This window comes from Cnephaeus nilssonii (genome assembly GCF_951640355.1).
Source record: "Cnephaeus nilssonii genome assembly, chromosome: 1".
NCBI classification, from domain to species: Eukaryota; Metazoa; Chordata; class Mammalia; order Chiroptera; family Vespertilionidae; genus Cnephaeus; species Cnephaeus nilssonii.
Genome location: NC_137072.1, coordinates 103,980,806 through 104,006,437, shown reverse-complemented (window position 1 = coordinate 104,006,437; position 25,632 = coordinate 103,980,806). Strand labels below are relative to the sequence as shown.

The 25,632-nt window shown below is 45.6% G+C and overlaps 1 protein-coding gene across 1 annotated transcript in view; it reads right to left on the bottom strand.

Moving 5' to 3' along the window:
* The window catches only part of CCDC149 (coiled-coil domain containing 149), a 100,463-nt gene that overhangs the window by 22,902 nt on the left and 51,929 nt on the right, over positions 1-25,632 (bottom strand). The window contains exons 4-9 of the mRNA XM_079773641.1: positions 22,973-23,080; positions 6,478-6,594; positions 5,483-5,655; positions 4,662-4,734; positions 2,916-3,000; positions 315-459 (exon numbers count right to left, since the gene is read on the bottom strand). Of these exons, the coding sequence (XP_079629767.1) occupies positions 315-459; positions 2,916-3,000; positions 4,662-4,734; positions 5,483-5,655; positions 6,478-6,594; positions 22,973-23,080 (701 nt within the window). The remainder of the gene's footprint in view (positions 1-314; positions 460-2,915; positions 3,001-4,661; positions 4,735-5,482; positions 5,656-6,477; positions 6,595-22,972; positions 23,081-25,632) is intronic.

The following is a 25,632-nucleotide window of genomic DNA, read 5'->3' as shown; positions in this document are numbered from 1 at the left end:
TAAAAATGGCTCCCAAGAGTTACCTCCCCTAAAGGAGACCTGGTGGACAGGTAGGCTGAGTTACCAGGGCAAGTGTACTATCAAAATCACCATTTAATATGCATTGCTCAGGGGGTAGGTCAGGGTAAGCATTCAATAAGCAGTGGTCAGTGTTATTTGCTTGCTTGACCTCAGCAGAAGCGTAGTTCCAGTTTAAGGAGTTTCCTTCCAGATTGAAGGGTTCTCACCAGCTCCCCTTAAGACACATGGTCCCACCAGTCGCCATCACCCCACATCTCTCCTGCCGACCCCCACCCAAAGGCCCAGCCACCTACTTGTTGGTCTGCCTCTGGTGTTGGATGACCATGTTTTTCTCGTGGATCGTCTCCAGCAGGGCCGTCGCCAGAGATTTCAGATCAGAAATGGACTGTGGAGTCGCTGGCAGACTGCACCCGTGATCCTCTGATAGCAGATCCTGGACTAGGTGGGACAGAACAGGGACAACTCAGACTTAAGGTCACCTGGAACCCTGGAATGCAGACCAATGTCAGCTCTTCCTGACGCTGATAACTTGCTTGATTTCCTCTAACTGCTGCTGGGTTGCACTGAAGAGTCCACTTCGAGGTTCAAAAGTACAACAGAATGAAATACAGTGTGTGGGTTAAACAGGAAGGCGGAAGTCCTCATGGATTTTTATCAACAATTTTTAAAAGGAGATCTGTTGCACTTGTCCAGTATTTTATAATTTCAAAGATACATTCCTATTGACTACCTTATTTGAGACTTAAAATGAACAACAACAAAAATCCACCTGGAAAGCAGCATTTATCCTCATTTCATGGACAGGAAAGCAAAGTGCAGATGGATTAAAAGCATTGGCTGAAGGTCACACAGCCACGCTAATGACAATGACTCTAGTCCTGACCCCTTCCTGTACGTCAGAGCTTCCCAGGGTGTGTACCTTTAGTCGTAAGATAACGTGGGAGGCTATTTAAACTACAAAATATATCCTGTATATGCACATTTTTAGAATGGATAGATAGACTAAGGGTTTACACAAAAAGTCAATGATCACTTGTACTCCTACCAGACAGAAAAATAAAACAGTGTAAATCATTTTATGTTTTTGTGTGTGTTTTTTCACATATTAGCATAGTTTAATTATTTTAGCTAACTGAAAACTAAATTTACATATAAAACATAAGATTAACATGATTATTTGTTAAGAGGCTCCATGTTGACTTAATTAATTAAAATAATATGATTTATTAAATTAATATGACTATTGTTGTTTTTTAATCTTCATTGTTGAAAGCATCACATTGGTCCTCCTTTTCCCCTCATTAACCTCTTCCAGTCCGCTCCCGTCCTTCCCTATCCCCAAGCCTTCACCACCCCATTGTCTGTGTCCATGGGTTCACTATATGATTTTGAACACCGTTCCTATATGCCCATACATAGATATACTAATTCATACATTTTTCTTCAAAAATGGGAAAAAAGCTCTGCTCTTTTCCCTTAACTTGATGTCTCATCCTGAGTAACTCCTTAAACAAAACGTAAGAGCTGCTTAGTAGTTCATGTACAGATCTATAATAAATAAATGTCGTTTCCAATGTTTTTCATTATAACTAATGTAGGAAGAACTTTCTTGAAGCAAAATGTCTGCATAGGTCTCTAGTTACCAGTTTAAGGCACCTTGTAATAGGTTGCCCAACACTTATTTGCAACGGTTGCCCAGATTTGCTGCTCGGTGGCGGTGTTTGAGTGTGGCTGGCACGCCCCGCAGCAGTGATAAGACTGATCTCGGCACTCAAACACACTATGCTGTCAAGAGTATCCAAAGCTAAATGTAGATGGGCTACTCCACATTTCTATAGAGTATTGTAGTTTTCTTAAAAAATAAAATAAAAATCTAGCCCTAGCTGGTTTGGCTCAGTGGATAGAGCGTTGGCATGCGAACTGAAGGATCCCAGGTTCGATTCCGGTCAAGGGCACATGCCCAGGTTGCGGGCTCGGTCCCCAGTAGGGGACGTGCAGGAGGCAGCCAATCAATGATTCTCTCTCATCATTGATGTTTCTATCTCTCTCTCCCTCTCCCTCTCCCTTCCTCTCTGAAATCAATAAAAATATTTTTAAAAATCTAGGATGTCCTTTTCTAGTAGAATAAAGAAAAAAGTTGCTTGGAAAAGTGCCTTGGGTGTTAGTTAAGCTGGAGAGTCAGCATTTTTTTTCTACGCCACCCTCGCTCTGATTAAGACTGCCATCTGACTGTTGCTGTCTGCACTGCCAATGACCCGAATGTGGGCCAGCCGCGCATGTTCAACCCGAGGCTTACGATTAAAACTGAGTTCCCAGATCGTAAGCGTCAGAAGCAAGCTCTCTGCTATTTGTTCCCCTGGACGGTTCCTGGAAGACCATTATTTTTCATCGGAATCGACAGGGAGGAGGAACAAAATTGCAATCAATACAAGCTTCCTTGAAAAAGGCACATGCTCCATGATAAAATGATTCCGGCAGCTCCGAGACTTCTATTCAAAGAGGCCAGGAAAAAGGGAAATTCGATGAGGTTGCAACATGTACTCGGAGATGCTAAGCTGGTGATCAGAGAGGGGACAACATTGTTGAAAGAAGAGCACAGGGCCGGGGAAAGGACACAGAAGAGGCCAGTTATTAGGAAAACCTCTACGGCGGAGGTTCTTAAAGCAGGGCCCCCCAACCAAGCATCAGCCTCATCTGGGGACTTTTCAGAAATGCCGATTCCCAGGGCCCACCCCAGACCGACTAAATCTGTGTTCTAAGGAGCCCGCCAGGGAATTCTGTCGCAGGCGGAAGTTTCTAAGAGCCAGCTCGGTTCCCAGTCCACAAAACGAGATGTGATTGACAGCTCTAGCATTCTGGGGTCCGAAGGGTCCCCCCCTGAGAACAAGCCCTACCTTGCTTTGCAGAGAGGACGCCCGTCAGAGCACTGCTGCTGGATCTGCCCTGGCCTTTTGTGTTTTTCCGTCTCTCGAGAGCATTCTAGGGCAGGATTGGGAGAAAAAGAAAAACCTCTGTCAGAAAAGCCAATCATGGAAAGATACCTCGTTACGTTTAGTCACATCCTCCCAGTTCAGCTCCCAAGAACCCTTGGCAAACCCCTGAGGCTGGCCCACCTGTTCAGGTTCCGAGTCCCTGCCAAAGGGGTGGGATTTTATGGTCCCGGGAAGGAGGTTTTTAAAAAGTTGGTGCCTGGCAGAATGACAGTGATTTCCCTCTCCCAAATAGAAAAGGCACTCAATGCATATTTGTTAAAGGATCAAATCTCAGTCTCATGTGTGAAGCCACTGGTTATGAAAACCCTTCCGAACAGGCAAGAGGTGGAGAACAGGTTCACTTCCGTATACCGAGGCCCAGAAGTCGTCGGTGGTATTTGGAAGGATTCCGTGGTTGGGCCGGAAAAAGAGCCACGGCCAATCAGTGATTCCTGCCGTGGACACAGAAAGGGAAGTGCATAGGTGCCACCTAAATGTCATTCCTAGAAGAGACTCTTACAGCGAAATGGATGTGTACTGCCCAGCTAGTGTGGCTCAGTGGTTGAGCATCAGCCTATGAACCAGGAGGTCACTGTTCAATTCCCTGGGTCAGGGAACATGCCCAGGTTGTGGGCTGGATCCCCGGTGGGAGGCATGCAGGATGCAGCTGATCAATGATTCTCTCACATCACTGATGTTTCTATCTCTCTCTCCCTCTCTAAAATCAATAAAAATATGTTTTTTAAAAAAGAACAAGGAACCAAATTATACCTAAATAATTCTGTTAATAAAAAAAATTGATATGTACTATACAGCCGGTGCTTGGCACATAGAAGAGCAGAATACATGTTCTTGAATGCATTCGTGCATATTTCAAAGTTATGTATTAATTATACATCTTTAAAGCTACATTCTTCTTCGGCTGCATGGGTATATATAGATGGGTATAAACTAATGTGTGGCCCCCACAGAACGGAAAAGAGAAACAGCATGGAGATTTCTGAGAAAAAAAAGCCCACGTCAAAAGGCAGGAAAATGAGAAGGCGCTCTCCCCCAAGCATCTAGACTGCTGTAAAACTTCCCCCTCAGCAAGGGAAATCAATCTATTTTCAAAGCAGAGAAACCCAGGAGATTTCTCTAATTATAACACTTACAAGAAACATCTGCAGAAATAGATATTATCAAACTAATGGTGCTGGAATGAGACGAAATAACAGCGGGGAGAACTTAGACACCTTGTCCTTCAGGGTGACGTGAACACTAAGGTCTGGGTTGTGATTTCCTAATCTTTGTTTCTCCGTCGCTCGGAAACCATTTTCTTAGGGGCGATGATGAGACCAATAGCATCTGGTGACGGAACAGTTTCTAGAAAAGCCAGGTAAGGAGCCTGAGGTCGCATGGACCGACCGAGGCTGTCAAGGGGCTGTGTCTGGATTCTGGGGTCTCCGTGTGCCCCGTCCTGATATCAGCAATGAAGGAACTCTCGCAAAAGCTGTTTTGTTGTCTCAGGTTTAATTCTCATCAGTTACCTCGGTGAAAGCTCTTATGGGCCTCTCTCTGGGAGGGCAGGCAGGCACTAACATATCTTTGGCACATAAAAGAGAAGGAAATAGGATGACATTTAGACGTGCAATGGAATCACCAATGCCATCGCGATGGTTCTGCTACCTTGTATTTGGCAATGTTGGATTTCAAGAGGTTGACCTCTTCATGAAGTTGCTTTAATCTCTCTTGAAGGTACCTGGAAAAACAAGTACAACTAGAAAGTGTTTGGGGGCAAAAAAACCAAACAAAACAAAACAAAAAAACCAACACACATACATTCACATAGGAGAGGAGGAAAAAGCACATGCCTCAAGAGCCATCTTTGACATACAATCCTTCTCACCACCGAAGGGAGGGGAGCAAAGTGCGTCTGTGCGACCTCTGCTGAAGTGGCTGCGATCAAGGTCAAATATGCCCAAATCACAGAAAGCCCGCTTCAGAAGAGCCCCGTGCAGAGATCCCCTAAGGGATATCCACACGCTTTTCACATAATTCTCATTAAGATGATTCCACGGGGAAGGCAGGCGGGAAGAAGCCACACCAGACATAACATTGAGTTAGACACATACACACACTGAAATTTGCCTCGGGGAAAAGAGGCAGCTCAGGGAATTTCTCAATTTATTTTCTCATTCTTTTCTCTCTCCTTGATAGCAAGAACAGGCAGCTTTCACTGGCTCCCTGCCCTCTCGCCCAATTGGGTGGGAGGGGAGAGAGGAAGGGGCACGCGTGGGCGTGCAGGTGTGTGGTGCTTCTTTCTGACATTGACTACTAATCTGTGACATTAATATTATTATTTGGGTGGGGGGGTGGGGAGATTGTGATGTTCCTTCCATTGTAAGGCAATTCTCTCAAAGGTGAACAGGGCTGCAAATAACTCCTAGCCCGCAGGCCGGTGGTGAGCTGGCATTCTACCTGCTGGCAGGCGCGGCCCGGCCACTTGCCTGTTCTCCATGCACAGGGCGTCCACGTCAATGATGCGGTTCTCGTGGCCGCCCAGGATGTGGTTTAGCTCCTGGTTGAGCCTCTCCACCTTGTCCTGGTAGGAAGACCGCTCCTCCTTCACGTCCTGAAGCTCATCCACAGAGGCCTGCAGGTCATGCTCCAGAGACTCAATCTGAAACCAAAGGAAGCGCCCTTACTCGAGATGTTCTTCAGGCACCCGCTTGATGGCCGGCGGCGGGGCTTTCTGCGTGGCTGACTGGTTTTTAGAGAGCACATAAGACGACCCGCGTGCTGTAAAGCCCTAAGAGCCACTCACTGGAATACGATCAAAGCTAAAAGGAAGGGGCCGGCGTCCTGCCAGACACTTACTCTGTCTAAGGTGGGAGGGGTGCACCGGCTTGGAGAAACAGCACCGATCCCTTACCAACGGGCAGCGTGCCCTGAAATCAGAGGCTCGGAGAGGCCAAATCCCGACGCTGGGAACAGCAGCCAGTGTCTTACAAACACAGGCGTTTTCAAGCCGCTCTAGGCCCAGAAATCGTGTTCGTGCTCTTCAAAACCAATTAACAAGAGAAGGAAAGCAAGTCTGGGCTCTCTTAGCTGTTCCCTAACTAGGACTCTGTACCCGTTGAGATTTTGCCTAAAAAGCACTGCTCAGCATTTGAGCGGAAACTGGCAAATTAAGGCCAGTTTGTCACGTTTTGTTCTCTCCTTGTCTATCCTGGGTAGGTGGGGGGAGTTTCTTATTGTGTTCAGAACAATGGTATCCAAAGTAACAGAGCAGACCTGCTGGAAGCCAGGAACACAGAGGTGGCTTGGGAACCTCGCAGAGTACCCAGGAAGGAAAAGCACGGGGCTGGCACCCTCCTTCCCCCTCTGACTCGCATCCCAGACACCTCACACCCTCTGGGCGACAGGGACACGGTCCACTCTTCTCTGTGTGGTGTCCAGCTGTGCGAATCCATCTCCTGCTTTGAACGGATGTTAGCAATACCTGTTCCTTCGCTCTCTCCAGCTGCTGAACCAGGTCTTCACGCTCATGGGCTGCAAAGTGCCGCACCCCGATTTCTTCATCTCCAAGCCTCTGTTTGGCAATTGTCATCCTCAAGAGCTGCATTTTCCATCAATAGGAAAGAGAGGGAGAGAGTTAAAATGAGTAGATTAAACAAACAAACAAACAAACAAACCCAAGCACACCAGGCAGAAAGTTTTGAAAGATTTTCAAGAAATGCCGGGGAAAAGCAAAAGACAAAGAAATTTCTTGCCAATATCGTAAGTTTTTAGAAATATACTGTATTTTGTGCATGCATGCACATACACATGTGTGCATGTATGCATGGTACAAGGCTATAGAAACACAGGCCTGGGCATTTGAAGGTGGATGTCCTGTTAGCACAGCCCTGGTAAGGAAACCAACTCTGGGTTTCTTTTAAACTTAGCAGAAATTAAAAAAAAAAAAATGATAGCACACTCTGAGATGAGCATGTTTCCACACTCCTAACAATGAGGCCATATTATCAAGAGCCTTAAAAATGTCCCAACCTAATGATCCAGTAACTTCACTTCTGACAATCTGGGCTAAGAATAATCCCAGACAGGGACTAGCTTTAGGAAAAAGAGAAAAGGCAGATTGCACTGTTATTTATAGAACGGGTAAACAAACTAGAAGAGCCTCTAACAATAGTGGAATTGTTAGCAAACTATAATGCAATCAATCAGTGGGCTCCTTTGTAGCTGTTTTAAATAAGGGTGATGTGAACTATGTGATCCCACTGACATGTTTAGAATGCCATGTTAAGTGGAGAGGGGGAAGCAGATTACTAACTTTCATGCAGTAGGACTAAAATTATACTGAGAACCCATGGGTAAAAGAAAAATATTACCAAATATATCAAAATACTAAAATGTTTAAGTGATGGTGAGACTGTGTATGCTGCTCTTTATTTTGTTTTTAATTTAAAAAATGGTTTCAATGACAGTTTACATTCAGTATTATTTTCTTTTAGTTTCAGGTGTACAGCATAGTGAGTGGTTAGATATTCACATACTTTACAAAGTGTTCCCTCCCCACCATATTTCCAATACCTACCTGGCACCATATATAGTTGTTACAATATTATTTACTATATTCCCTATGCTGTACTTTACATCCCGAGACTATTTTTTAACCACAAATCTATACTTCTCGTACCCTTCGCCTTTTTCACCCAGTCCTCTAAGCCCCCTCCCCTTTCAACCATCAGTCTATAGTCTGTATTGTTTGTTCACTTATAGTGTTCTTTAGATTCCACATATAAGTGAAGTCATATGGCATTTGTCTATCTCTGACTAACCTACTTCACGTAGCATAATACTCTGTAGGTCCATCCATGTTGTCACAAATGGTAAGATTTCATTCTTTTTTTTAATGGCTGAGTGATATTCCATTGTATATATGTACCACTGCTTTTTTATTCACTTATATATTGATGGGCACTTGGGTTGCTTCCAAAGCTTGGCTATTGTAAAATGCATATATTCTTTCAAATCAGTGTTTTGGGTTTCTTCGGATACATTCCCAGAAGTGGAATTACTGGGTTATAAGGCAGTTCCATTTTTTATTTTTTGAGGTAAGTAACTCCATACTGTTTTCCACTGTGGCTACACCAGCCTGCATTTCCACCAACAGTATGTGAGGGTTCCCTTTTCTCCACATCTTTGCCAACACTTTTCCAAACTTTTAAAATAACTATGCATGACTTTCATAACATATGTTTATTTATATGTTTTTAAATCCCTAGGGATATAATTCCAGTCCTCAGAAATGCAATTTTCCCAAGGATCCCCACAGAATGCATAGCTTCCCCACATGGCAAGGCCAAGCTTCACAGGCAGCGCCAAACCTCCAGGTAGAGCAACAATGGGAACTCTGTGAGACCAGAAAGATCCAGTGGTCCCAGAGGACCCTTTATCTTCCCATTAGTGCCAGGCAGGTTGCCATTAGAGTGACTTTTAAAAGTTACGGTACTGCTTCCAGATGCTTCTTCTAAAAAGGTTGTAAGCCTGACACCCCTGCCTCCCTGTAGGGTGTGTGTGGACAGGCTTCATATATGGATGAGATCCTGGGGATAGTTTTTCCCTGTCACACAGATCCCACTCGCCAGCAGTGCCTGCTTGGGACACACTTTTCCCCATTCCTTCCAATGAATCTTGAGGGATTTGTTGCCAGTAGAGGAAATGGCTTTATTTTCAAGTCTCTGAAGGATTTAGGGGCAGGTGAGAGAAAGTTAAAAGGCAAAGTAGAATATTAAGTAGATTGAAATAATAACAAACTTGGAAAAGAAATGATGACTGGAGAAAAGTGAAGAGCATTTTCAAAGGACATCAGCTTGGGCTCCTTATTTAAAAACTACTCAGTTGAACTGGACATACTAGTATATTTATTGTGCACCTACTATGTGCTAAAGCATCATTGGGGTTAGGCAGACAATGTTCCAGGCAGCAGAAGAGCTTATAGAAGACCTGGCAGAGGCTATACACAGACCATGTGTTTGATGGAATCTGATCATAGTCGAGCCACATTAGTCAAGGATTCTGTATTTTCAAATTTGCCCAAATTTACTTGTAACCTCAAAATCAACACCCATGGCACTTCTAAATCCTGCATGGGCATGGGTGAACAAGTGCAGAGTTGCAAAAAATGTGCGTTGTCTATCAGCCTGGCTCCCAACTGAGGTTGAAAGAGGCAATGGTCTGCCCTTGCTTAACTCTTTACACAAGTGTCCTTTCTGTGGTCTATTTAGTGCCACATTTTCCTGCCTTTTTTTCCTGTTTAAAATGGCCCTCATGCATAATGCTGAAGTGCTATCTAATGTTCCTAAGCACAAGAAGGCTGTGATGCGTCTTACAGAGAAAATACATGTGTTAGCTAAGCTTCATTCAAGAGTGAATAGTTGTGAGTTCAATGTTGATGAATCAACAATATGCATTAAATAATATGCATTAAACAGAAACAAAATACACATAAAACAAGATTATGTATTGATCCATTGACAAAAATGTTGTGACCAGAGGTTCACAGAAACCTGTCAACCGATGTTGGCACCAATTCGACGCCCAACAAGAATCCCAATTTGGGATGTGGTGAAGAAGGAAACTTTATTCAGTGCAAAGAGCTCAACTATGATACAACTGGGCTGTGAGAAAGTGCTCTCTCTCCCTGAGCCAGAGGACTTATATAGACAGAACTCCCCAATCCTAGCCCCAATTGGTCCATCCTCATGCAAATGAGGACTCCAAATCCTTGAAGTTTGATTGGTTCAAAAGGCACACTCTGATTGGTCAGTGAAGATGCTAATGGAGATATAGCTGCACAGCTCCGATTAGACAGGAAATGCCTCAGTTCTATTGGTTAAAACAGGATTCCAGGAACTTCTTTGTAAGGGCTGACTCAGATGGCAGGAACACATTGAAGGCAGGCAGTTCAGTGCAAGCAGTGGGCAGTTTAATGCAGACTTCTTGTTAAAGTGTGGCTTGTGTGAGAGTCCCCTATTTACAAATGGCTGCTAGGTTCTGCTTTTAAATTTGAGCCCAGTTAGCCACAGGAGCCCTTTTTGGTAGGTATCTTCTTTCTCAGGTTGACAAACATAATCCTGTATTTTTCCTAGGAGCCATAGCTCTTTATGTGTTACGTTAGCATTTGCAACAACTATAGAGAATACAACTATGGTAAATAATGCGAATCAACTGCATTGGGCCTGGCGGGTATGGGAGTTGGAGCTTATAGCATCAAAGGTTAATTTAACTGAAAGCTGATCTGTGCGAACTCTTTCACGTTACACAGTTGCTTGGCTCAGGACTTGCAGAAGTGGCTATCCAGAAAGAAAAATAGCTAACCAAAGAAAAAAAGCTTTCTCAAATCAAAGGGCGGAGGGACAGGTAGGCTTCTGCCTTTTGCGGTCTGAGGCGGCAGGAGGCCTGTGACAGGACTTGGAAAGTGGGGCTCTTTTCTTGATATATGAAAAGCCAGACTGGCGGCCTGAACTTTAAGTAATAAAACACCACGGTGGTTTTCCATTCACAATCCGCTTCACTGAGCACTTAATTTAGAATCACACAATTATGTTTGCTTAATGCCAATTAATTATTAAACATGTTTACTCAGGTCTGACAGCCATATAAGAGAGTCATCGTTTATATACTGGATGCCTGTTAAGCTTCAATAAATATGTTAACAATCATTTGGTGTTTAATGTGCATACAATATCGGCTATTAAACCTCAGGGCTAGACTGGTTGAAACACTTATTTTTAAAGTGAGGCCCAAGTTGGTGATAGCTGGATCATTAGTTGGATTTGACACTCAAGTGCAATCAGCCGAAGGGGCTCACGGAGGCCACGCAGCCGGAATGGCAGGGCCCAGGAAGAGGTCTGCCTTCCCAGCTGACAGCTCAGAGGCTCTGGAGTCCCCCCTGCCTCGGGGTTCACCTCCTGGCCCCACAGTGTATGAGCTGTGCAACCTCAAACATGTGTCTTGATGTCTCTGAGCCTTAGCATCCTTCACTGTAAAAATACGACAATAGTATAGCTTCTTACTGTTATTAAATAAACATTTAACTTAGGGAATTCAAATATATGTGTTTGGCAAAAAAAAAAGATGGGGTGAGGAGGAAGAGGAGTAAGAGAGAGATAGAGAAGAAAGACTGAGAGAGAAATAAAAGTTTTAAAAATTGGGTGACTTTACCCTCCCCAGCTTTCAGTGTCCCAGACTGAGAGGTGGGCAAAATCATACTGTTCATATTTATACAGAATACCACTGTTCAGCTCTACACATGGCCACGTGCCCTGGACTTTATGGAAAATTTAAGGGTCCATCAGGGGAATTTTGACTAGACACAAGTTCCTGCCTCTCACATGCTGACTTCAGAACCTAATCCTACATGAGAGAAGATGGGATTTCTCTGCGATACTTAGCACAGCCCCTGGAATGGAAAAAGCGCTCCATAATGTGAGCTGCTATTATGACTGTCATCGGAATGATGGTGAGGGTCACCCTCCACATAAGTTTCCCCACAAAGGCCCCCGCTGGAGAAAGCAGAGCCCCCACACCAGCCTTATCTGTAGACCGAAGGCGATGATGATTTTCCCTCTTGGAAAAGGCTAGGAAGCAACTGCTCTGGGTGCTCAATTCCCACAAACATAGGGTCAGAACTGCTCAGCCCGCCTCCCAGCGCCAGCCCTGGACGTGGCTCAGTGCCCTAGGCGTGCGCGCACTGCCATCAGCGGATGCATTCATTTGGTGACTTAGATGGAAATAAACGTTTATGAATGAATTATGGGTGTGAGTCGTCAGCTTATGGATGAGGCGCAGCTGCAGCTGGGATGTGGCTGAAGGGACCTGAAATTGAAGTGGCCAAATGGCTCTTAGGTGCCCATCCCCCAACTGCCCACTGAGTCCAACTCCCCACTCAACCTTGGGTCCTCCTCAAGGCCCCTGGCTCGGAATGACCCCCTCCTTCCCTGATCTCTTCTCAGGCTTCATCCTTCACAGCCTTCCCCATTCTCTCTCCCCTCCTGTCATCTGCCTGAATCCATCTTCGCACCTCCCCCCCCCCCCCCACTCCCCCAAGACAGCGAGGGGCAGCCAGGGGCAGGAACAGGCACTCCTCCCCAGGTGCTATCTGCGCCCAGATCCTGCTTCTGCTGATCTAGTCACCTTCTCAGCAGCCATCAAACCTCACTGGGCCCCAGGGGACTTTTTTAAAAAATAGGAATTACCTTAGTCCAGTGGTCGGCAAACCCATTAGTCAACAGAGCCAAATATCAACAGTACAACGATTGAAATTTCTTTTGAGAGCCGAAAACCGACTTCTGCGCATGGGCCACGAAGTTTCCATCGCACTGTACGTGCGCACCCGCACGTGGTATTTTGTGGAAGAGCCACACTCCAGGGGCCAAAGAGCCGCATGCGGCTTTCGAGACGCAGTTTGCTGACCACTGTCTTAGTCCATTCCGGCGGCTATAACAGAATATCATAGACTCGGGGGCTAACAAACAACATACACTCACTTCACACAGTTCTGGAGGCTGGGAACTCCAACATCAAGGTGCCCCCCGACTTGGTGTCTGGTGAGAGCCTGCTTCCTGGCTCATGGATGGCTGTTTTCTCACGTGGCAGAGGCAACAAAAGTGCTCCCTGGGGTCTCTTTTATGAGCACTAATCCCACGTGCAAGAGCCCTGCCATCAGGATCTAACCTCCCCACCCCCAATGCCATCCCACTGGGATTAGGCTTCAACAGATTATTCAGCCTATAATAAGGCTAAAGTGACCCTGCAGACAGCACAGCTAGGAATGGCTGCCCAGCCCGGACACTGCGCAACTCCAACGCCGGGGCCTCCGTCTTCTCAACAGGAAGATATCAGTCAGTGATTTTCAACCGGTGTGCTGCAAGAATATTTAAAACATGCAACACCCGACTCTGTAGTCAGGGGCAGTGACCTCTTTTCCCCTTCGGTTGTCAAATAAAAAAAATGACAACAGCCAACACAATAATAGCTGCCCGTTGTGAATGAATCAAAATTATACCTATTTTTGGGGTCAGATCAGCAAAAACTTTTTTTTTTTTTTTTTTTTTGGTGTGCCTCAGAATTTCAGCGATTAGTTCATGTGTGCCACAAGAAGAAAAAGGTTGAAAATCGCTGATATAATGCAAGGACCACTGTTGATGTAGCTCTCGCTGTTGACGTAAATGTGTTGTTGATGTAGAGCTTTGAAAGTGAAATCCCCAGTCCTCGTTGTCTGGTTACAGTTCGTATAAAGTGCCTATTTGCCAGGGTGACTGGGAGGGTCAGCGGAGAGAATTGTTGAAGGATGCAGATGCTAGCCCTTCCTCACCCCCAATCCTGTACACGGATGCAAATAGCTCACCTAGGAAGAGGTCAGCACCGAAAGGCACTTATTAAACATGCGTCGGGCAGTGCTGTGCTGGGCAGCTTAATAAACAAGGCCCTGACTAGCTTTACTTTTCCTGTTGCTTTTCTTCACACTCTCTCCCGCTACCCCTGACTTCTGAGATACCCTCGATAAAACTGAACACGAGAGATTAAAAGGCCCCACGTGGGCAACTCTGTTGTGTATACCAGAGACCACATTTCTAGTCCAGTTCCAGCTTTAAACAGAAGCATTTGTCACTTAAAAAAAAAAAAAAAAAAAACACCACACAAAAACACCCCCAAAACAACACAGACCCAGCAGTTTTCACTTTCTCTCTCCCGGGCTCTGGAGATCACCGTGCACACACTCATTAGTGTGTATCGATGTTGCCCAGCTAATGAGCACCCAATTTGGGCCAAACAACATGCTAGAAGTTTCCTTCACATGATGCTTTCAGTGGCTTTTCACTGCACTGGAATAAATGCCTCTGCCCTTTGGAGGCTAATGAGCTGCTCCCGGCCCACCTCCAACCCCATTGCTAACGCTCCCTTGTTCTGTTCTCCAGCCACCCTGTGCTTCAAATACACCAGGCTCCTGCCTGTCCCTGGGCCTTTGCACTTCCTCTGCCCTTGGACTAGCCAGCCCACATGTCTGTCCAGAGTCCATCCTTTTGTCTCCTTCAGGTCCCAGGTTAAATGCCACCTCCTCAGAGAAGTCTTCCTTGGACACCATCCTGGAAGCTCTTTACCTGCAAGTTACTCTTCCTCGCACCGCCCTGCCCCGCTGTCTTCCTCGCACTCACAGACATGGCCGCCTTCACCTGCGTGTGTGCTCCCCACTGTCAGCTGCCCACAGCAGGAGCCTGGCCTGTCATCTGCACTGAAATAGCTCGGCACTCAGAGCAGTGTCTGGCTCTCCCAGGGGCCTCAAGTGCTCCTTAAATTAGGGACCTCTCATTTGATGCTTCCCACAACTCCAGGAGGCAGACACTGTCCTCCCTTCTCTACAGCTGAGAAGCCCCCGGGGGCTGACACAGGGCTCTGAAGCCAGGTCTCCTCACCCGGGACCTGCTCAGCTCAGGAGCAGCCGTCACCCAAGGTTTCAGTCTTAACACTCAGAGCAAACACGCGCACATAACTACCCGCCAGGCCCTGTCCTGGGTGCTTACACATGTTAACCCATGTAAGTCCAACACCTTACAAGGTGCTGCTACTATCCTCAATTTCAGGTGAGAAACTGAGACACACAGACAGAGTAACTTGCCCACATCGGACCTTACCAATGTCCGGGCCAGGCATGGAACCCTGGCCGTGTAGGGTTCTAGAGTTTCTGCTATGCTGCCTCCCTCCACAACAACAACAATACTGCACAGCGCCCCCACCGTGGAGTGTGTTCTGTGCTTTGTGTAACTTCTGCTATTTCATCCTCACAAAAGGCTCACTGGCCCCAAGCTGGGCCTCTACCACCCCAAGCTCTGCCTACAGGGTCTCCTCACCTCTTCCCTGGGTTATTTGACCACCTCCCACCACGGTTCCTTCAGAGCTGCACATGATTAGATAGATACTCCTTCCCAATATAAACAGTGCCCCCTTTTCGCGCCCGCCCTCCCTCCCCCACCCCAGTTCTGCCAGGCTGCATGCTACACAGTCTGTGTTTTACTAAGCACTGAGTTAGCACCTTCTGACACAATACGTCATGCAGCAGTGCCCCTTCTCTGAGGGGGGGGGGGGTACGTTCCAAAACCACTAGGGGGTGCCTGATACTTCGGATAGTACCAAACTCTACATGTACCATGGTTTTTCCTATACACACAGACCTCTCCACTTAAAGGAAGCAGTGTACAGCTTCTCTTTGACATACCCAAATTGCTAGCATCATACTCTTGTCATTTGAGGCCATTAGTAAGTCAACTACAGGTGACTTAAGCACAAGCACTGTGACATCAGGATCTGATAGCCGAGATGGCTACTAAGTGCCTGATGGGCGGGGAGTGTATGTGATGCAGAGACGCTGGACAAAGGGGGTGATTCATGTCCCTGTGGGATGGAGTGGGATGGCTGGAGATTTCACCCCGATACTCAGAACCACCCTCAATTAAAAATTTATTGTTTATTTCTGGAATTATCTATTTAATGTTTTTGGACCATAGCTGACCACAGGTAACTGAAACTGTGGAAAGCAGAATCGCAGATAAGGAGGGACTACTGTACTTCATCAAACATAAGTCTCTATCAACATGAGACCCGCCATTACGCACCTCTAAAAAGAATACAAAGTGTCAATCATAGCTACATGATACCACTGACTAGGTCAGAGGTGTTCACATGTGAAAACTATGCATTTCAGAATCTGGGAAATATGATTGTGGGGAAGCACGGGACTTGGTTGGAAAGTCAGTAAGGAGGAATCTCTGAAAAATCCCTTGCCAAAAGTGGCAGGCCATGTCTTGACTTTTCCAAACAAGTGAGCCCCCGGGTGTTTTACTGGAATCTTTATATTTAGACTTCAAACGTCCTTGGTTAAAGGACACTACAAATGCATGTGTCTTCTCAAGGATGCTTACCCTGTTATTAGTATCTAATAGCTAATTTTAGTTCAAGCTGTTACTACAATAAAAGCCTAAGGAGGCAGGCAAACGGGGCTGTCTGGTTCCTTTAGCCAGGCAGTCCCTTAGCCCTCTCTTTCACAGAAACGTGTGTCAGAGTAATCATTCACCCGTCACTCAGGGTCTGCTGGTCAGTCCTGGCATATGATATCAAAATTTATTTGCTTATTGTCTATCAGTATCCACTAGAATGGGAGCCCCATGAAAGCAGGGACTCACTCACTACTGTCCTATCCCCAGAGCATGTAGTCAGGTTCCTGATAAATATGTGTTGAAATGAACTGAATCACCTGCCATAAGACAAGTACTACTATCTCCACTATACCAATGAAAACAACTAAGGCACAGAGAAGTCAAGCAACTGACACAAGATCACACAGCTAGGAAAGCCCTTGAACGACCATCAGACAATTCAGTACACACTGCTCCCAGAACCACAATCTTTAGTGTCCCACCAAATAGTGTGAAAGCTGCTTCAGTTTCTCTTTACTTTAGTAGACTTTGGGCATGGTTGCTATAAGATCAGTCTTGGGCAGAGATCTCTTTCAGAACCAGTTCTCTACTAAGAAGTATAATTACAATATATGGTCAGTGGGATTAAAGTCCTAAAGTGTGCTGTGTTGGTCACATGGGCCATCCATGCTACAAGCTCATATAAGCCAGGGCAGGCTCAAAGTTGGTCTCTGAAACCAAATGCAACTAACTCATTTGCCAATAAAACATTAGGGAATGCTGAACCAGCCCGGCTGCTCACTGACCCAGCTGAGCACTACCTGTAGTTCACAGTCAAGATCCCAGTTCGAGTGAGATATGATGGGGCTGGAGCGAGGGAAGGGCCCTTATCCCTCATTTCAGTTCTCTGTAATTAATTTCTGTAATGTGCCAAGGTGAGAGCTTTCCATTAGAGCACCCTCTTCATTGGGATTTCAGCAGGACGGGACATCTCTGAGCTTTAAGCATCAAGAGAAACGGTTTACAAAGAGCTTCCTGGCCCTTCGTCCAGGACCATGACAAACACCCACAGCCCAGCTCTTTTTCTTCCTTTCTTAGTGAAGTCTACTTTAATTAGTCAACTGCATGCTCACTGGTCTGTCTTGACTGGCTCGTGGCTTTGACTTAATTGGTTTGCTCGCTGGATCTATCCAAAAGTCCCACGTCAGTAGAGGTATGGTCACAGAAGGGCTCCATTGTTTTATGGTGCCAACACCAGATAAAACAGAGGCACTGAAAGACGTCAGCTGGTGCATCATAAAGCTCATTATTAAGGGCGAAACCCGGGGTTTATGGAATGTCACAAACAGCTCCATTTAAGCTGGCAGCGGGGCCCGGGCAGTGTCAATGCATGCCCCTGTCAGAAGCACTGCTCCCTGAACCCTCTTGCTTTGGAAAACCTCGCACTGCCCTATCGTTCTTCTGCACTAACGTGCCAGACTCTGCAAAATGAAGAAAAACGAAAGCCAATGGACAAGAAGACCAGCTGCTGGCTGTCTCCACAGGAACATGAGCTGCGGCTCCTGGAGTATCTTGTAGGTGCTTATCCCACTAGGGGCACACAAAATGCAAGGAAGCTTCCAGAACTCTGCCCCAAAGCAGTAAAGCTGGTGCTGGCAAAGTCGGGAGTGGTGATGAGGAGGGCTGAGTTCTGGGGGGTCATCTGCCGGGCTTCTCGTCCCGGTCTCTGTCTCCGTGGGAAGGCACACACCCAGTCCACTGGAAACAGTTGATCCACGGGAAGGAAGACCTGGAAAGATTTCTGGTGGAAATCAAGAGGATTCTAAGCTGATCTGGGCCTGTGTCGTGCTAAACACACCAGCAACATTTACCCTTGTGGAGTGCTTACTGGGTGCCAGGCACTATGCTACACACTTTCCAAACACTTAATATTGAATGCACACACACACACACACACACACACACACACACACTCATTAAACCTCATTTTCTGGCTCTCTCTTTTTCCCCAGCACTAACCACTGTCTAATGGTTAGATCTCACTTGTCTATTTTATTTTCTTACTGTCTGTCTTCCCAACTAGAACATAAGCTCTGTGAGAACAAGTACCTGGTCTTTGTTATTTCTTATGTTTCCTTAAATCTTAGAACATGAATCAACACATAACAAGTCCCCAATCATGTGTTGATGAGTGAATGATGAAACCTGAGAACAATTCCATCAGAGGAAACTGAGGCCTTGAGAGAACACTGACTTGCCCAAGGCCACAGAGACTGTAACTGACAGAGCTAGAACCTAAACCTGTCTCTAAACATTTCCAAAGATGGACCTATTGGACTATAGAGTGAGTCCTCAAGGTCATCAATAGGTTCTTGGACACTGACTTTAAGTGAAATGACGTATAGCGAAACTAATTTTATCATAGATTAATTGATATAAATAAGAGTCAGGTTCCTACAGCCTATTTCTGGTCACAGAAACATCACCAAATTTATAAATAAAGACCCAAAGTATTGAAATAAACATGAACTATACGTATATTTAAGAAAGATTAACAGAAACAAGTGAAGGCAATTCTTTTCCAGCCCACTGATTCCAGTTCAGGGTCACAGGTGGCCAGAGCCTCTCCTAGCTGCTCAGAGTGCAAGACAGGACCCACCTGGACAGGATGCCCTTCCATCTCAGGGGGCATCATCACCCCCCATACCCACTGGACAGTGTAGACTCTCATGTGCACATCTTTAGCATGTGGGAGGAAACTGAGTGCCCAGAGAAAAGCCATGTAGACATGGTGAGAACATGCAAACTCCATGTGTACAGTGGCCAGGAATCAATTTTTTTTCCTCATTAATTTTATAATAAAATGAAGTTGAACGGAACACTATTCAAAGACCTGCTGTCCTACACTGCGCCACTTGGCAGAACCAGGGCGGGCTGGAGCTGGCTCTTTCTGGAGTGGCCAATCTTTCCAACTCCAAGGTCAGTGAGTTCACTGGGGAGCCTGACATTTGTCATGGCATCAGCAGTTACATGGTGGAAATTAGCAAAGAGAAACCAGCCAGGCTTCCTCTTTCGGAGACCCAGCTGGCCCACCCGCTCACCTTTGGATATTTGTGATTCAGATGTGCTCTGCTAGCTTTGATGATTGACTCTTACTAATCCTTATACTCTCCGCATCTTCCTTCTTCCTCCAGGTCCCCTTCCCCTGATCCGGCGCTTTTCCCAATGCCCAGACGAGGAAGCTGGCAGACCCCGGGCCAGGAAGGGGAGCAGCCATTCCTCAGTGGGTTGCTTTCAGAACTGAGGCCCTGCATGGGCCGCTGGATCTTTCCACATCATTAATTATTAATTGGTCCTTATTCCTTATAGACTGACACACTGAGTTTCCCAGGGTGATTTGGTGGGGGTACGGGGGGTGTCTTCCTAGCCCCACAGGCCTCCTCTTCCATCATTAACCTTTCAGAACTAGAATTACCAAGGCAGGGGAGGGTATCTAGTAGATTTCCCATCTCACACCTTTCATCTGGTTTGGATTGGGGTGTATGTCCATCTGGGTGCCCCAGGAAATTCTTGGGCACTGTTCAGAGGGACGGCAGGGGGTGTTTGATCATAGGACCCCCATTGTCCCAGAACCCTGCCCCCAACCCCACAGGAGTGCTAAGCTGTTTGTAAGCCAGGGTGGCAACAAATCTTTCAAGAGGCTGTTTGAAAATGCTTTATGGCACATGGGGTTACAGGCTCTAGCTGAACAAATGGGAAAATTAGTCTACCTTAAAATATCCAAGGCAAGTCATTTCCTATCACCTTGTTTCTTAAATGTACTTAACACCCACAAGCTGGGCTTCCCAAATATGGATGAGGGTCATCAGTTAAAATGGCAGCTCGGAGATAAAAATCTTCCACTTTAATGGCCGCTCATAAAAGGATTCCGTCAGCCCTCTGTTTGGAAAGTGGGGAGTTGGGACCAACAGCAGCAGTCATTAAGTCTTCTAGAATTTAACAGGCTTCAGCTCTTCAGCTGGCCAATGAGCAGGACCTTACCCACGTCCACCACAAACCCTCTGCTCTCCACGGGCCTTCCCCAGGTCTCACACCTTGGGTTTGCCTTGTCTTGTTTTGTTTTTCTCTGATGAAACAAACGATTTGCTTTTCTGGCTCCTTTCTCCAAATTTCTAAACTGTTCCTCGCCCCATGAAGAGAGTTACTATTGACAACCTGCGTGACAGTGAGTCCACTTATTTTCTTGTATTCTTTTTCCTTTCTTGAACCCTTTTGCTCTTCTTTTCATTCCCTTTATTCGTTCATTTCATTCATTCACTCATTCATTTATTCCATTCCATTCCTTCATAAGGATTTATCAAATAATGCCTACTGATTAGGAATCAAGAATGTTAATTCCTAGGGATACAGTAGTATACTAGTCAGGAATCTGGCCTGCAAAGAGCTTAGTTACTCATGGGAATACCACACAAGTGTAAGCAGAGGGGAGAGAGCAAGGCATTGTGGGCAAGCCCAGGACGGGCCCCTAAGAGGTAGAGAAGGCTGCATTTGACGTATGACCTGAAAGATGAGCAGGAGTTAGCAAGGGAAGTAAAGGGGAAGAGTGTACCAGACAAGCAAACAATAGGTGCAAAGAAAGACCCCGAGGCACGAGGCAGTTCAGCTTAGCAAAGGCACTGAATTCGTGCTGAAGGGTGGAAGGATGAGGAGATTAGCGGTTAGAGATGTGGCTGGAGAAGTCAGCAAGGGCTAAATAATGGAAGGTCTAGCACACGATGGCAAGAAAGTGGAACTGGATCCAGAGAGCCATGGGAAGGTTGGAGCAGAGAGAGACATAATGAATAAAATGACAATAATGAAGGATTAACTGATTCTCTTATCACACGGTCACAGCCACCTTTGAACAGGGGCCTCTGAGTTCCTCAAGATGCCTGGTGTCCTTATCAAATGAGTAAATGTGGCCTTAAAGTTGGTGACTGGGGGTGGGAGGAAGGGGAGGATGGCCATGACTCACAGGGGCCTGACAAGAAACCAGCCCTGGAACTTTCGATGCCAATGAGAATAAATGAAATCCCTGGGGCTCCCCGCAATTGGCCCTTTTTGAGGGGGGAGGCTGGACACTAAGATGCAGGGTCTGTTGAACATTATAACATCCTCCCTGCACATTTTGGCAGGCGAATTAGTTCACAGGCCATGAATTTGAGTCCCTAAATTCTAAACCTTGGCTGGGGAAGCAAAGTTTGATAAATGTGTCCAGCTCCTGGAATAAAGACCCAGAGCACAAGCAAACCATGAAGTTCAGCCTGTGTCACAGCCAGAGAAGCTCCAGTCCACACAACACACACACACAACTCAGATACACTGACACACACTCATGCACATACACACAAACACACACTTGCACATGCACACACACATACTCACACACATACATTCACACATACACATACACTCTCTCTCACACACACACACACTCATGCACACACACCCTCCCTTTCTTTCCTTCAAATATCAGTTGCTAACATCAATTCCTAACATATCTCCTGCCTAAAAGGTGATACAATTGACCAAAAAGTGACCAAAATATGATGCACACTTAGGAAAGTTGGAGATGGGGTAGCTCAAAAAGAAAAAAATCAGTCATCAAGAAGAACCATGAATCCAAACATCACATTATAAAATGTTTCAGTCTTTTGTGGGTTTATAGTATCTCCAAAACTCCTGTCCTATTTTTGTGGGCTTACAGGAAACCACTGCACACGCTTGAGAAAGTGACAGAGAAGGGCTGGCCTTGAATTACTGGCCGCACACCTGGGTTACAGAGCTCAAATCCTTTTCATGATGCATAAAGCCACACCAGATGCCTGGTTAGCATGTTCCTGGCTCATTAGAACCTTTCTTTGGTGTTCTTTTCCACCCCCTAGTTCAAGACCGGAATTAGGAGAGCCTAGTTTTCAAATACATGCTAAATCTAAGAGGTATGAAAAGTGTTAGAGGCAGATGAAGTAGAGAAGAGGCTATGTAAAGAAGATTTCCCACAGGTGGAGACTCAAGACAGCAGCACCCTGAAATCCTGTCTGATCTTTTGTTGTGGAAAGAGTTCTTGGGGCAGCAGACACTTACATGCATTAAAAAAAAAAAAAAAAAGTGAACAACATTCAAAATGGTGCCTTGCCGTAACCAACAACTCCCAGGAACTAGGCCCATCATCACAATCTGTCAAGAAAGCACCTCCTGGTCCCCCTCTCGGCATCTCCGCCCCCCCCGCCCCCCCCACCGTGTCATTTCCGTGAGTGACATTCCAATGGTCATCTCTGTTGAGAGCGCTGCCTCCGGCAGGGAGTTAAAAATAAATCTATCTCGGCAAAATGGGGACTTGTTCATGGGGACGGAATTAAACTTCAGCACTTCTTCCTTTTCTCAATTGTACTTTTGTTCCTAGCTTTAGCTGGGAGAGAGTGCACACATTTAGTTGGGAGTTTATGAGTTCATATTTTATAATTAACGTTGCCAACAGGGGAGTTTGATTAATACCGAGCGGTGGATTTTGAGCAATGTTCCATACAAATTGCCAAATTTAGCAATAAAATAAATTGGTTATGTGCACATAATTAGTAGGATGACTACTTAAAATTCAAACCCGAATGTGAATAATTCCAAATCATCTGAGCCACAAATCCATTATTTGTATAGAAGGGGGAAAGTATAGCATTTGGCTTTTATTTTGCCCTCAACCACAATGTTATTCATCATCAGGCTGAACATAATGAAACTTCTACAATGAGTTGGACAATATTTTAGAGCAACCCCAAAACACACACAGACGAGTGCGCAGGCACACACAAAGGGAATGCCATAAAGATAAGAAGAAATACTCCACTGTGAATTTTCACTGCAAATGTAAAAATCGATGACAAACTTTTTCAGCAAATGCTGCATTACATGTTCCTGATGCGCTGTCCATAAACCTCCGGAGCACAATTACTCAGCAGAGCCTTTCCCTTTAAATATTCACGGTACCTTATTGTCACCCTGGACTTCTCCGAGCCTTTGCTGCAGTTCTTTAATTTCTTCTCCCAGGTGTTTATTTCGGTCCTGAGAGTCTCTCAATAGTTGTACAAGGTTAGCCTGGAAATATCAACACATTAGGAGATACAATCAGAAACGGAGGCGTGGACAAATGTGAGGCTTTATTAGGCTCGGGGAGGTTGGTGTGCAAGCCCAGCTGAGCCACACAAAGCCCATCAGAGTCAAGGCATGTATGAATGCAGCAAGTGTGCGCATTAGGCCCCGACGCTGCCTGGAGGAAATGAAGTTGGCCCTGAACCTCCATTTGGGGATGTTCTTTGTTTCCAGAATAGCTCACAGGTAAGTAATAAAAAAGTTGGTTGTATTCGATTTTTTTTTTTTTTTTTAAGTAAGAGCTCTTCACTAAACATCTTGCAAGTGGACATCGAGTTCAATTCTAAAATCTGGGTCAACAATATAGGAAAAGCTCCATTTCCTTGTTTAGATTGTTTCCCCTGCCTCCCTTTCGAATAGATCTTGTTTCATGAACTTTCCTTTGCTACCTCGATGCCCAGAATTTTGATCACATCATGTGCCAGAGTTTCAAAAGTCAGGGTCCAGAGATAATTCACGTCTCCTGGGCTGGTTTTCCCACCTCCTTATTCCCAAACAAGGACAATCACCTGCCAGTCCCATCTTCATGACGTCATCCCTTCCTTAAGATCTGCACCCTGCTCGGACCCAGATCCCTCAGCCCGAGAGGGAGGTTGTTCAACAGCCAGCCTCACCTCTCAATCCCGCTTCATCTCACACCATGACTGCCCTTTCCCCGCCACATGTGGGCACCTTTCACCACGTTCCCACCCTTCTCCAGGTTCCCCAAATTTGGAATTGTTTGCTCTCCCAGCTCTGGACACGCTTTCATCCACTCAAGCCTGTAATTTATCATTCCACTGAGCCTCATGTGGCTTCCTGCTCTGTGGTACTGTTTTGCATTTTGCTAGCTGTCACTTGTTCCAATTCTCCCCTTGCTATTGCATTCTAATCTAACATTACCAAGAAGACTGCAAGCTATGGAGAGGCAGAGATTCCGTTCTCTGCTTCCTCAGCTATAGGAAGCCTGTGCTCCACCTAATGTTTTAAAGACTGGTGATGGCCCAGCCGGTGTGGCTCAGTGATTGAGCATTGACCTTTGAACCAGGAGGTCACGGTTTGATTCTGGTCAGGGCACATGCCTGGATTGCAGGCTCAATCCTCAGTGTGGGGCGTGCAGGAGGAAGCTGAGCAATGATTCTCTCTCATCATTTATGTTTCTCTCTCTCTCTTCCTCTCTGAAATCAATATATATATATATATATATATATATATATATATATATATATAATATATATATATATATACAATATATATATATATAGTTACAATGAATAAAAGAGGGAAGGAAACAAGCAACCAGAATATGACTCCTGGAAAGGAATCGATTGGAAATCATCACACAGGCATTTTGAAGATTACCTCATACAGTCCCTTCATTTATAGCTGAAGAAACTCAGGTCCAGAGCCATTAGGACCCTAGTGTAACTGTTGTGGCTACATCTCCCAAGACTTCAATGCTACCATATTGGGGAATACTCAGGTATGTTAGGTACTCAAAAGAGAATAAAGGTGAAAGAATGCAAAATTAAACCTAGGCTCATCATTGACTCCTCACTTTATCTCATCTCCCATATCCCATCTTTTGTCTCTACACTCAAGGTATCCCCCACCCAAGTCAGTTTCCCTTCAAGCTCCTAGCTGTTCCCCATACATACCAGGCATGACCCCAGCTCAGCCCTGTTGCACTATTCTCTCTCACTGGAATGCTCTTCCTCCAGAATACCTCTTGGCTCACACCCTCACCTTTTTCAGGCCCTTGTTTAAAGTTCATGGTATCAAGGGGGCCCACCTAAACCACTTCATCTAATACTGCAACCTGCCCACCTCCACCCTGAACTCCCAAGCCCATTCCCTTACACTACTTTTTCTTTTCTTCACAGCACTTGTCATCTTTTTTACAAAAAAACACACACACACGTTTTTATTGATTTGAGAGAGAGAGAGGAATAGAGAGACACGAATGAGAGAGAAACATTGATCAGCTGCTTCCTGCGCACCCCCTACTGAGGCTTGAGCTCACAACCCAGGCATATGCCCTGATCGGGAATCGAACCAGTGCCCTCTTTGTTCATGGCTCAACTCTCAACCACTGAGCCACTCCAGCCAGGCAGCACTTGAGCTTCCTTTCTGGTTTATTGCTTACTACTTATTTCCTGTCTCCTTCTCCCTACTAAAATGGAAGTTACATGAAGGGCAAGGAACTTTGTTTTAGTTATTGATCTGCCTCAGCACCTACTAGATACTCCATGAATATTTTTCTTAATAAGAGACAAGATGCTGAGCCGGGAAGTTGTGATCTCAGCCTGGAAGGGAGCTGGAATGATGACAACAATGACCAGCACTGAAACCAGCACCGGCATGGGCCCTTGCATAAAAAAGCCCACTCATCCCCACGGGCTGGACTTAACCAATCCCTGGCTTCTTCTCACTTATTTGTGGATGTTACTCAATAATGTGATCTCATGTTTTTACTGTGTATTTGCAAAGCTCTTATCTTGTCATCGTTGCATTCCAAT